The sequence below is a fragment of the Macaca mulatta genome, chromosome 5 (assembly GCF_049350105.2).
Source record: "Macaca mulatta isolate MMU2019108-1 chromosome 5, T2T-MMU8v2.0, whole genome shotgun sequence".
Taxonomy (NCBI): Eukaryota; Metazoa; Chordata; class Mammalia; order Primates; family Cercopithecidae; genus Macaca; species Macaca mulatta.
The window spans coordinates 95,246,053-95,258,297 of record NC_133410.1 but is presented as its reverse complement, the minus strand read 5'-3'; the positions used below and the strand labels follow the sequence as shown (position 1 = coordinate 95,258,297).

The following is a 12,245-nucleotide window of genomic DNA, read 5'->3' as shown; positions in this document are numbered from 1 at the left end:
TCTGTCACCAACTTTCTAAGTAGCCACAAAATATTATATAGATAGAAAGCCTTTACTCCAAGGAGCTCAAGGTCTATCATAACCAGTGAATGTTGGTAGAACCTTTACCCTTTTCAAGGTCAGAGAGGGGAAGGAAGGAAAATAATAAAGGCCTGGAAAGATTAAGAAAGTGTTAGAAGGTGTACATAGCGACCCAGTGGACTAGGTCTTTGACCAGTGGAGTAATTATAGATACTAGGTTCCAAGTCAGGCAAGTTGCATGTATTTCTTTCTTTCTTTCTTTTTTTTTTTTTTTTTTTTTTGAGGCGGAGTCTCGCTCTGTCGCCCAGACTGGAGTGCAGTGGCCGGATCTCGGCTCACTGCAAGCTCCGCCTCCCGGGTTCACGCCATTCTCCTGCCTCAGCCTCCTGAGTAGCTGGGACTACAGGCGCCGGCCACCTCGCCTGGCTAGTTTTTTGTATTTTTTAGTAGAGAGGGGGTTTCACCGTGTTAGCCAGGATGGTCTTGATCTCCTGACCTCGTGATCCACCCGTCTCGGCCTCCCAAAGTGCTGGGATTACAGGCTTGAGCCACCGCGCCCGGCCGCATATATTTCTTTATTTGGCATTCACAGACATCCTACAAGGGGGTCCCTTTTCTACAAACAGGGAAACAGACTTGAAGATGGTAGGTGACCTGTCTGAGGTCACACATCTAGAAAGTGGCAGATTTGGGATACAAACACAGCTCCATATGATTCTAAAAGTCTTTCATTTTTCACTATGTTATATTAATTTAATTCAAACATAATTTTTCCAAGGCATTCTCACCATTATCTTAGTATCACATAGGAGAAAATGTCTTTTTGTAACTTTCAAAGACCAAACCTGATTTCCTTTAGTTTATGTGAATCACTGGGTTTCCACAGGAGCCTGTGGTCAGCCTTTTGTTCAGGGGCACCTCCAACTTAATAGCTAATTTGGTGTATTGCTTATCACAAAGTAATTATTTATGTTTTGTTATTCCCAAGGAGTCTGTGAATTCATAGATTTGAGACAACCTGTTTGTTTACCTTCTCATTCCCAGCACCACTTGGTAGAGGCTCCATAAAACATCGATATATGAATTAATGAGCTAGTCCTTTATATATGTTTTAAAATTATATAGATTTGAATAGTGGTATTTTGTTGGACAAATCCATTTTCATAAATGTGATTATAACATATATAACATACAATACATTTTAAAGAGGATGTTGGTCTTGTCCACCACCACTGTAAAGACATTCTATTGCCTATGGACTCGTGGGAATAGATAGATAGTAACACTGTACTTCACTGGTTTATAATCAATCTTGAATCCCTGATTGAACAGATCTATTGCCATTCTCCACTTTGGGAATAAATATGTGTGTGTGTGCATGTGTGTATACTACAAATGTGTATAAAGCACCTCAAAGTGGCTATGAGGATACAGTGGCCAATAATCAGCATATGTAAAATATAAGAGCTGTAGGCTGGGTGCAGTGGCTTGCGCCTATAATCCCAGCACTTTGGGAGGCCAAGGTGGGAGGATTACTTGAGGTCAGGAGTTTGAGACCAATCTGGCCAATGTGATGAAATCCCATCTCTACTAAAAATACAAAAATTAGCTGGGTATGGTGGTGGGTGCCTGTAATCCCAGCTACTCAGGAGGCTGAGCTAGGAGAATCACTTGAATCCAGGAGGTGAAGGTTGCAGTGAACTGAGACTGCACCTCTGCACTCCAGCCTTGATGACAGAATGAGACTCCATCTCAAAACAAACAAACAAATAAATACAAATAAAATAAAACATAAGAGCTATAGAGTTAGGAGCATATAATTGTTAAACAGAGAAAGCTTGCTGAAGAAATTAGATCCAGTGATGCCTTGAAGAGAGCATAAAGTTGGGACAGACAATGGGGAAGAAAGCATCACAGCGGAGGAAACAAAGTGAAGAAACATGAAGAAGTGGTGTAGGACATGTGTTTAGGAGAAAGGATGAAACAGTCTGGGGAATTAGGGGGCTTATACTCCAGGGGATTATTAGAATTTGTCGGAGGGCCTTTATAGTTACTTGAAATAGGATTTCCTCCTGTGAGCAATAGGGGATCATAAAAATCTTTTGAGCTGTGGAAAGTTGCTTTTGACAGCACGGTTCTAGAAATACAGATAGGGAAATGCTTCACAAGATGGCCTGTGTGTTGTAGGAATTTGTGAAGAGTGCTGGGGGTGCACAGAGGTGAGGATGAATGCTGTCTTGAAAAGCCACTAGGTTAAAGTAAGTTGTATACATGGAGCAATAAAGGCACAAAGAGTGAAGGTGATGGAAATGGAAACGGAGCTGGAAGGACGTAAAGAAGAAAAAATGGTACATGATCACCAAGCGTTTGCTGTGTAGGAAAAGCCACTGAGGACCTGATGATCACTTATCTCCAAGAAAGGAGCAGTTCATGAAAAAATCAAGATAGAGTCGGACTTTAAAAATCTAATTTTGCATCCTGGGATCACAACAATCAATGAATCTAGCCTCTTATGACTAGACCCAAGTGCTCAGACCCTGGTGTTATACATTCCCAGGTAATCAAAGGATTGGTTATACTGCCAATAGTTTTGTTATAGAGGGAAAGAAAAATTGTAGTTTCAAAATCAACAGGGTAAAAAATTCACTTATAATCTTTATCTCAACGGAACATAAATTCAAAGCACCACAATCCCCACTTTCCTGCCTAATAGATGTTTCTTGGTTCCTGGATTTTTCAAACCACTGGGAAATCATTTTCAGTGACCTTAATTAGTACCGAAAGAGTGAGAGATGAAAGGGTAGCAAAGAACAGAAGAGGTCTGGAAGAGAAAGGTGCTCTGAGAGGTGAGTTTCAGCTTGTACAACATGCAAGCTCTAATGTAACCAGGCCTCTGGAAACTTTTACTCAACTCCACACTTTATCCTGACAGCATTTCTAAAACCGCTAGAAATGCAGCATGTCTCCTCTGCTGTTGGCCTACTTTTGACAACAGTAAAAAAAAAAAAAAAAGAAAAAAGAAAAAACAAAACAAAACATGTTTTACATGTGGATCAGGAAAAGTAGCCACGTCAACATTTTTTTTTTTTTTTTAACCTCTGGGCATTTTTCCTGGCTTCAAACATTCTCCTTGTTGTGTTCCTTAAAATGACTTAAACTGATTCTCTCGGACAGGTTTGGGAGAGGAACGCAGAAACCCAGGCCACTTCTTGAAACACTTGAGTACCCAGGAAATTAAAGAAAGCACAAAAGAACACACTCTTCTCAAGGTGGCATGGTTTTAGGAACCCAGAATTGAGAGACGAGTTCATTCTTTTCAAGGTCAGACCTTCAATAAAGATGTAAAACCCCTGTGCGTCACGCTGCTGCTGCCCTGAGTGATGAGTGCAGCAGAGCAAGGTGGCGGCGGGCTGGGGCTGCAGCAGCTGAGCGCCTGTGCTCCCAGGGCCCCACTGCAGAACTGTGGGCACGCAGCCCTTGAACAGAGAGAGCCTGGAATGCAGCGGGCTCCAGAGAATGGAAAGGAAGCGTAAAACCGCTGAATGCTTCCTGCACCTCCTCTCCTTTCTCCTTTCGACAGAAAGCAGAATACAGCTTTGTAAATAAAAAAACTCTTCATCCTGGTTCAAATGCTGGACATTCCCCAAACTGCTAAGGCTTTGCAGAGAAAAGGACAGCCTTTAAAAATAGCCCCCCAGGAGAGGATAGATGGAAGCTGTGCCCTACTCGGTGTTGGCCATTTGCCAGTCCATGGGAATGTTGTTCCCAGGCACTGCCTTCCCCGCTTGGTATTTAAGGAGAAAGGGAGGAAGGCATCGGGAACAGCAGTGTGTTCACACGGATTCTATGGGAGACGGAAAGGTGGCAAAGGCCAAAAAAAAAAAAAAAAAAAAAAGTCATTTAAAGATACATTAATAATCCTCCAAATATCTCATGTTACAAATGAACAGCAGTAACCCCGAAGAGTTGTGTTTGGATAGAACCAGTTTAGTTTCTGATGGGCTGGGGAACTAGAAGAGGAAACTATCTTTTAAGCAATTAGTCCCTGAGCCTTTAAACATTTCTGTCATTGTTAATTTCTCTATCAATGATGCAATCCTATGGTATTCAGAAAATCCCTGTAGACCTATAAAAATATGAGACATGCATCTCTCATTTAATTATCTTTGAGGATGAGATAGGAATGTAAATTAACACCTGAATTCCTTGCTGATAATATATGACAGTGATTGTTGCCATGTCTTAGGTACGCAAAGGAAAACACTCTGCAGGAACAATAGTTTCCTTAAAAATAAAGTTTCCACCATATTTTGTAATTTTGATTTTTCTTATTTTTGTTTTACTTTTTGTTAGTTACTAAGTAGGGAAGATTAACTAATGAGTGGCAAATCAAAAAAAGGGTGTGAGGGAGAAAAACAACCTTAGATGTCATTCAATTCAGGGCCTCACTAAATTATTAGCTTACTGTACATGTCATTAACATTATAATTACTTAGTTTCTATTTAAACAGCCATTCCACTTAATTATCCTCATCTTAAAGCAAAAAGATGTTTTTAAATATTTTGATCCATAAGCCTTTCCTGAAAACATTTTATTTTACCTATTTTATATTCTCTAATTCCCCTAAAATAAGTCAATTCAGAAATGTCTTCGTTTCTTTTATTGATCGTAAGTTGTTCTATGTTCCTACCCCTGTTCCTGATAGTTCTTATCTTTGCCCTCTCCCAGTGCCGCCTTGCAATATATTTGAAAAGTCAGGGTGACTCCTATTCCCAGCAAATATTCATCAATATGGTTGAAAGCCTCTTGAAAATGGGTCAGCCCGGATAATTCGATTATCAAATTTTTCTCAACAGAGGAGGTGAGGCAAGCACAGGCAGCCAGAATCAAAACCGGATAATTCTATTATCAAATTTTTCTCAACAGGGGAGGTGAGGCAAGCACAGGCAGCCAGAATCAAAACCAAGGTGACGGGAACACAGCACAGGGATTTGCGAGGGCTCTGTTTTGAGGGGTCAGAACGTGGTTGCTTGATTCGGGTGTAGGAAGGGCCCAAGATCACTCTGGTCCCTCCTCTGAGGACGGTCAGCCCAGCTTGCTTAGGACCCTGTCAGTCAAGGTGATCCCCATAGGATCACTATTCTTTAAGCCCCACCTACCCCACCTATTCACAGACAATAATACACAGAGATTTAAATGAACCTCAGAAAATAAGTATAGACAAGCAAGGACACACACACAAATCACTCTTGTACAGTCCTAAGCTCTTGGTTTCCAAACTCCCATTTTATCTGAGCATAAACAGACCTTAAAACCTAAGAGAATATGAATATTATTTGTATTTATAAAAAGGACATGATCATATCACTACCTACCTTTCCGAAAACTAAAACACCGTTTGATTCTTCTGTACGTAGTTTTAGGGATGAAAGGAGTTGAGGCTAAGGCACCAGCGGGGCACCCCCCAGAATTCCGGTCTTCAGGCATCATACAGGCCCGAAGTTCTGAACCCGGTTTTGGCTTCCTTTAAAACCTGCCTCTGAGCGAAACCCCACAGTCACTCCTCATGCTTGTTTATTTGTTATTTTTGAAGTGCTGATTCCTAAAACTTGAAGGTTTTGATCATCCAGGTCCTGGCTTAGGGATAAATTACCACCTCTCATTTATTCCTTTTTAGCAAAAATACTTCCTTTTCTCTTGCCTAATCCAGGGAGTTTTTAAGGGTTTTTTTTTTTTTTTTTAAGTTTCTGCAGACATTCCAAAATGTCACAGGAAAAGAACTGCAGCAAGCAAGCTACCATTCTCATTCAAACAGCAGGAATTGGTTTTTGTATTTTTTTGTTTTTATTAAGAACTGTCTTCTCAGCTGGACTGAGATTCCTCTGGAAAGGTCAGCAAATAGCCCTGTGCAAGAGGAAAGAGGAACAATGACAAAAAGGCCCCTGAGGAAAATTTCAGGACTGTCCTTGCTGGCTCCTTTCATCTGAGCAAGAGGGGAGGAAAATAATGGCACCTTCTCCAGAAAGCATTTCAGTGCATGATAGATTTCTTTCAAAGGACTCCCCTGCTCCTTTTATAGCACCCCTCATCCTTTGATGCTCTCTGCAGGCTTCTCCCCTTTCCTTTCTGTCTTCAAACTCCTGAGGGAATCACCACGTCAGAACAGTCGAGTGCCCATTCCAAGAGGCTCCTTGGATCTGCAGGGGGAGGCAGCTTTGCAGGGAGCGTCTCCTCCCCCTCCTCCTGCTCCGTCTCCCCTTTTCTCAATGAGAGCTGGGAGGGAGCTGGCAGGGCTGCGGTGGCTCCTCACCAAGGCTGTGTGGCTGCGGCTGCTTCCAGTGCCCGCCGGTCACATGCAGCAGGTGCAGTCACAACAGGATGAGGGGAGGAGGGAGAATGCCACGCTGCGGTGTGAACCCCTTTCTTTTTCTTTTGACTTTGTGTTGACTTCCCAGCTCTTGTCTTGTGTAACACTTTTACAGCTGGCTGGCTCAGCCCCTCCAGAAATCACAGGGCACCAAACCAACCCCCAGGGGGTACACTTTTTGCCCCTTCATACCTGCATTTGTTCTCTTCCCATACAAGTTTTACTTTTTTTTCCAAATCATTTGTAAGTGAATTCATTTGTGAGCACTGATTTAACATGCATACCCTGAAAACGTATTTATGCATGTGTATGTGTATGTCCCTAAAACAGAAAAGTATTTAAAGTCCAGTGGCAAAGAGTCTGTGGGTAAAGCTGCAAACACATCAACACGTATTTGTGTGGGTGTATTTACACACACATATATATTTCTCCAGGCATAGTTTGCAAACCAATTCTGTTTTCAACATTCGTCCATGCTCTTGCACATACCTTCTGCACCCCAGCCCCCATGTCCACCAAGCCTCTCAGTCCTACTCACTGAACAATTTACTTGCTGGGTTAATCATTCATCCACCTGGCTGTTCCATGAACTGATTTGGATGTTAGTGCCTTAACCCCAGCTGACCCCCAAGGCCACTGTGTTCCTTCCCAGACATTCGGCAGAAGCTTTACAAGACCATGAGGAGTGTTAAAAAGGTTCTTCCATTAAAAACATCATTACTCTGACTAGCATGACCATGTAGGTAATCTTTTGTCATTGAAAGGATTATTATTATTTAGTTCTGCCCTGTTGTTCAAATGGTATTTTACCTTCTGTGTCACAGCACACTGCTAAGAAAATAAAGAATCACAAAGTGTAATTCAGCACCACCAAGAGAAACAGTGCTGCCCTTCAAGCACTTCAGCCAACAGAAAAATCCGCTGACCTGAGCACTGATCTACAAAGAACTCCTGTAATCACAGGATTTTGGAGCTGGGAAGTGAAAGCATTTTTTTCTTCTAATTTTCTTATTTCACAAGTGAGTAAAACCAAAGGTAAGGGAAGTAAAACTACACATCCAAGATTGTGCACTTGGTCTGTGGCTAAGCAAGAACACGTTACCTCTTAATTAACCTCTGTCTGCCTACATGCCAATTGTTCATCGTAAGGATTATTAACAAATAGTATTCTTATTGCCTTGCTGGGTCTCTGAATCAACTCTTTTCATTAGGAGGCAGAAATATACGGGAAAGATCTGATTTTAGTAGTAGCTAACAATCAGAGCTAACAATCAGTAGCTAAGCAATCAGAGCTACAAGAACTATTGGGCTGGGCGCGATGGCTCACACCTGTAATCCCAGCACTCTGGGAGGCTGAGGCGGGTGCGTCACCTAAGGTCAGGAGGTTGAGACCAGCCTGGTCAACATGGTGAAACCCCATCGCCACTAAAAATACAAAAAAATTAGCTGGGTGTGGTGGCAGGCGACTGTAATATCAGCTACTGGGGAGGCTGAGGCAGGAAAATCACTGGAACCAGGGAGGCAGAGGTTGCAGTGAACTGAGATTGTGCCATTGCACTCCAGCATGGGCAACAGAAGGAGACTTCATCTCAAAAAAAAAAAAAAAAAAAAGAAAAACAAAATCACTATTAATGAATTATCACTCTCCTCAGATCTCAGATTCTGGACTAGACACTTTCATAAAAATTGCCTCAAAAACAATTGAACAGAAACCCAATATAAAAATAAACAAGCAAGGAAGGGAGGTAAGAAGGGAAGGAGGAGGAAAGAAGGAAGGAAGGAAAGAAGGAAGGAGGGAGGGAGGGAGGAAAGGAAGGAAGGAAGAAAGGAAGGAAGGAAGGAAGAAAGGCAGGCAGGCATATCCAAATTGCCAATATTAGCTACTCTTGCACTTCGGGTCAGTTATTAGGTAAAACAAAGTTTTCTTGAACACAAGCACTGTGATACTGTGACAGTCGATCTGATCACTGAGATGGCTACTAAGGGGCAGCAGGTAGTGTGTGCAGCGTGAATGTACTGAACAATTGGACGATTCACATCCTGGGAAGGACAGCATGAGATTGCATCATGCTACTAAAAACAACGTGCGACTTAAATCTTATGAATTGTTTATTTCTGGAATTTTCCATTTAATATTTTCAGACTGCAGTTGACCAGTGGCAACTGAAACCATGGATAAAGGGGAACTCCTTACTGCATAACTATGAGGAATCCTCTGCTAAGGTACTGGAGTGGGGATTCAGCTGGTGTTTTCAAGTATTTTACATAGTGACTTGCTAGCCATTTTGGGTTATGAATAAGGTAACCATATGTGTTGTCATCCAAACTTGAACACCGTGGGAGTGAAAGGTAGCAAGATCAGTAATTAGCCTGGGACAAAAGTTGTAAACCGCTCTTACTAAGGAAATTGGAATGAATGGTCATCCTGGTTAGGAACCTTCCCTTTCCCTAACAGAAGATACTGTTAAAACATAGACACTTGGTGGGGGCGGAGCAAGATGGCTGAATAGGAGCAGCTCCAGTCTCCAACTCCCAGCGCGAGCGACACAGAAGACCGGTGATTTCTGCATTTTCAACTGAGGTACTGGGTTCATCTCACTGGGGAGTGCCGGACGATCGGTGCTGGTCAGCTGCTGCAGCCCGACCAGCGAGAGCTGAAGCCGGGCAAGGCATTGCCTCACCTGGGAAGCGCAAGGGGGAAGGGAGTCCCTTTTCCTAGCCAGGGGAACTGAGACACACAACACCTGGAAAATCGGGTAACTCCCACCCCAATACTGCGCTTTAAGCAAACAGGCACACCAGGAGATCATATCCCTCACCTGGCCGGGAGGGTCCCACACCCACGGAGCCTCCCTCATTGCTAGCACAGCAGTCTGTGATCTACCGGCAAGGCAGCAGCGAGGCTGGGGGAGGGGCGCCCACCATTGCTGAGGCTTAAGTAGGTAAACAAAGCTGCTGGGAAGCTGGAACTGGGTGGAGCTCACAGCAGCTCAAGGAAACCTGCCTGTCTCTGTAGACTCCACCTCTGGGGACAGGGCACAGTAAACTAAACAAACGCAGCAGACACTTCTGCAGATGCAAACGACTCTGTCTGACAGCTTTGAAGAGAGCAGTGGATCTCCCAACACGGAGGTTGAGATCTGAGAAGGGACAGACTCCCTGCTCAAGTGGGTCCCTGACCCCTGAGTAGCCTAACTGGGAGACATCCCCCACTAGGGGCAGTCTGACACCCCACACCTCACAGAGAGGAGTACACCCCTGAGAGGAAGCTTCCAAAGCAAGAATCAGACAGGTACACTCGCTGTTCAGAAATATTCTATCTTCTGCAGCCTCTGCTGCTGATACCCAGGCAAACAGGGTCTGGAGTGGACCTCAAGCAATCTCCAACAGACCTACAGCTGAGGGTCCTGACTGTTAGAAGGAAAACTATCAAACAGGAAGGACACCTACACCAAAACCCCATCAGTACATCACCATCATCAAAGACCAGAGGCAGATAAAACCACAAAGATGGGGAAAAAGCAGGGCAGAAAAGCTGGAAATTCAAAAAATAAGAGCGCATCTCCCCCGGCAAAGGAGCGCAGCTCATCGCCAGCAACGGATCAAAGCTGGACGGAGAATGACTTTGACGAGATGAGAGAAGAAGGCTTCAGTCCATCAAATTTCTCAGAGCTAAAGGAGGAATTACGTACCCAGCGCAAAGAAACTAAAAATCTTGAAAAAAAAGTGGAAGAATTGATGGCTAGAGTAATTAATGCAGAGAAGGTCCTAAACGAAATGAAAGAGATGAAAACCATGACACGAGAAATACATGACAAATGCACAAGCTTCAGTAACTGACTCGATCAACTGGAAGAAAGAGTATCAGCGATTGAGGATCAAATGAATGAAATGAAGCGAGAAGAGAAACCAAAAGAAAAAAGAAGAAAAAGAAATGAACAAAGCCTGCAAGAAGTATGGGATTATGTAAAAAGACCAAATCTACGTCTGATTGGGGTGCCTGAAAGTGAGGGGGAAAATGGAACCAAGTTGGAAAGCACTCTTCAGGATATCATCCAGGAGAACTTCCCCAACCTAGTAGGGCAGGCCAACATTCAAATCCAGGAAATACAGAGAACGCCACAAAGATAGTCCACGAGAAGAGCAACTCCAAGACACATAATTGCCAGATTCACCAAAGTTGAAATGAAGGAAAAAATCTTAAGGGCAGTCAGAGAGAAAGGTCGGGTTACCCACAAAGGGAAGCCCATCAGACTAACAGCAGATCTCTCAGCAGAAACTCTACAAGCCAGAAGAGAGTGGGGGCCAATATTCAACATTCTTAAAGAAAAGAATTTTAAACCCAGAATTTCATATCCAGCCAAACTAAGTTTCATAAGTGAAGGAGAAATAAAATCCTTTACAGATAAGCAAATGCTTAGAGATTTTGTCACCACTAGGCCTGCCTTACAAGAGACCCTGAAGGAAGCACTCAACATGGAAAGGAACAACCGGTACCAGCCATTGCAAAAACATGCCAAAATGTAAAGACCATCGAGGCTAGGAAGAAACTGCATCAACTAACGAGCAAAATAACCAGTTAATATCATAATGGCAGGATCAAGTTCACACATAACAATCTTAACCTTAAATGTAAATGGACTAAATGCTCCAATTAAAAGACACAGACTGGCAAACTGGATAAAGAGTCAAGACCCATCAGTCTGCTGTATTCAGGAGACCCATCTCACATGCAGAGACATACATAGGCTCAAAATAAAGGGATGGAGGAAGATTTACCAAGCAAATGGAGAACAAAAAAAAAAGCAGGGGTTGCAATACTAGTCTCTGATAAAACAGACTTTAAACCATCAAAGATCAAAAGAGACAAAGAAGGCCATTACATAATGGTAAAGGGATCAATTCAACAGGAAGAGCTAACTATCCTAAATATATATGCACCCAATACAGGAGCACCCAGATTCATAAAGCAAGTCCTTAGAGACTTACAAAGAGACTTAGACTCCCATACAGTAATAATGGGAGACTTCAACACTCCACTGTCAACATTAGACAGATCAACGAGACAGAAAGTTAACAAGGATATCCAGGAATTGAACTCATCTCTGCAGCAAGCAGACCTAATAGACATCTATAGAACTCTCCACCCCAAATCAACAGAATATACATTCTTCTCAGCACCACATCGTACTTACTCCAAAATCGACCACGTAATTGGAAGTAAAGCACTCCTCAGCAAATGTACAAGAACAGAAATTATAACAAACTGTCTCTCAGACCACAGTGCAATCAAACTAGAACTCAGGACTAAGAAACTAATCAAAACCGCTCAACTACATGGAAACTGAACAACCTGCTCCTGAATGACTACTGGGTACATAACGAAATGAAGGCAGAAATAAAGATGTTCTTTGAAACCAATGAGAACAAAGATACAACATACCAGAATCTCTGGGACACATTTAAAGCAGTGTGTAGACGGAAATTTATAGCACTAAATGCCCACAAGAGAAAGCAGGAAAGATCTAAAATTGACACTCTAACATCGCAATTAAAAGAACTAGAGAAGCAAGAGCAAACACATTCGAAAGCTAGCAGAAGGCAAGAAATAACTAAGATCAGAGCAGAACTGAAGGAGATAGAGACACAAAAAACCCTCCAAAAAATCAATGAATCCAGGAGTTGGTTTTTTGAAAAGATCAACAAAATTGACAGACCACTAGCCAGACTAATAAAGAAGAAAAGAGAGAAGAATCAAATCGATGCAATTAAAAATGATAAAGGGGATATCACCACCGACCCCACAGAAATACAAACTACCATCAGAGAATACTATAAACACCTCTACGCAAATAA

General features: G+C 42.6%; 1 protein-coding gene across 9 annotated transcripts in view; it reads right to left on the bottom strand.

Moving 5' to 3' along the window:
* The window catches only part of ARHGAP24 (Rho GTPase activating protein 24), a 528,054-nt gene that overhangs the window by 64,253 nt on the left and 451,556 nt on the right, over nucleotides 1-12,245 (bottom strand). Inside the window, exon 1 of one of the 9 annotated variants that reach the window (XM_002804125.4) lies at nucleotides 5,398-6,423. The exons of the other annotated variants lie outside the window; for them this stretch is intronic. Coding sequence (XP_002804171.3) covers nucleotides 5,398-5,512 — 115 coding nt within the window. The 5' untranslated portion in view covers nucleotides 5,513-6,423. Of the gene's footprint in view, nucleotides 1-5,397; nucleotides 6,424-12,245 lie in introns of those variants that run through there. 9 annotated transcript variants of the gene reach the window in all.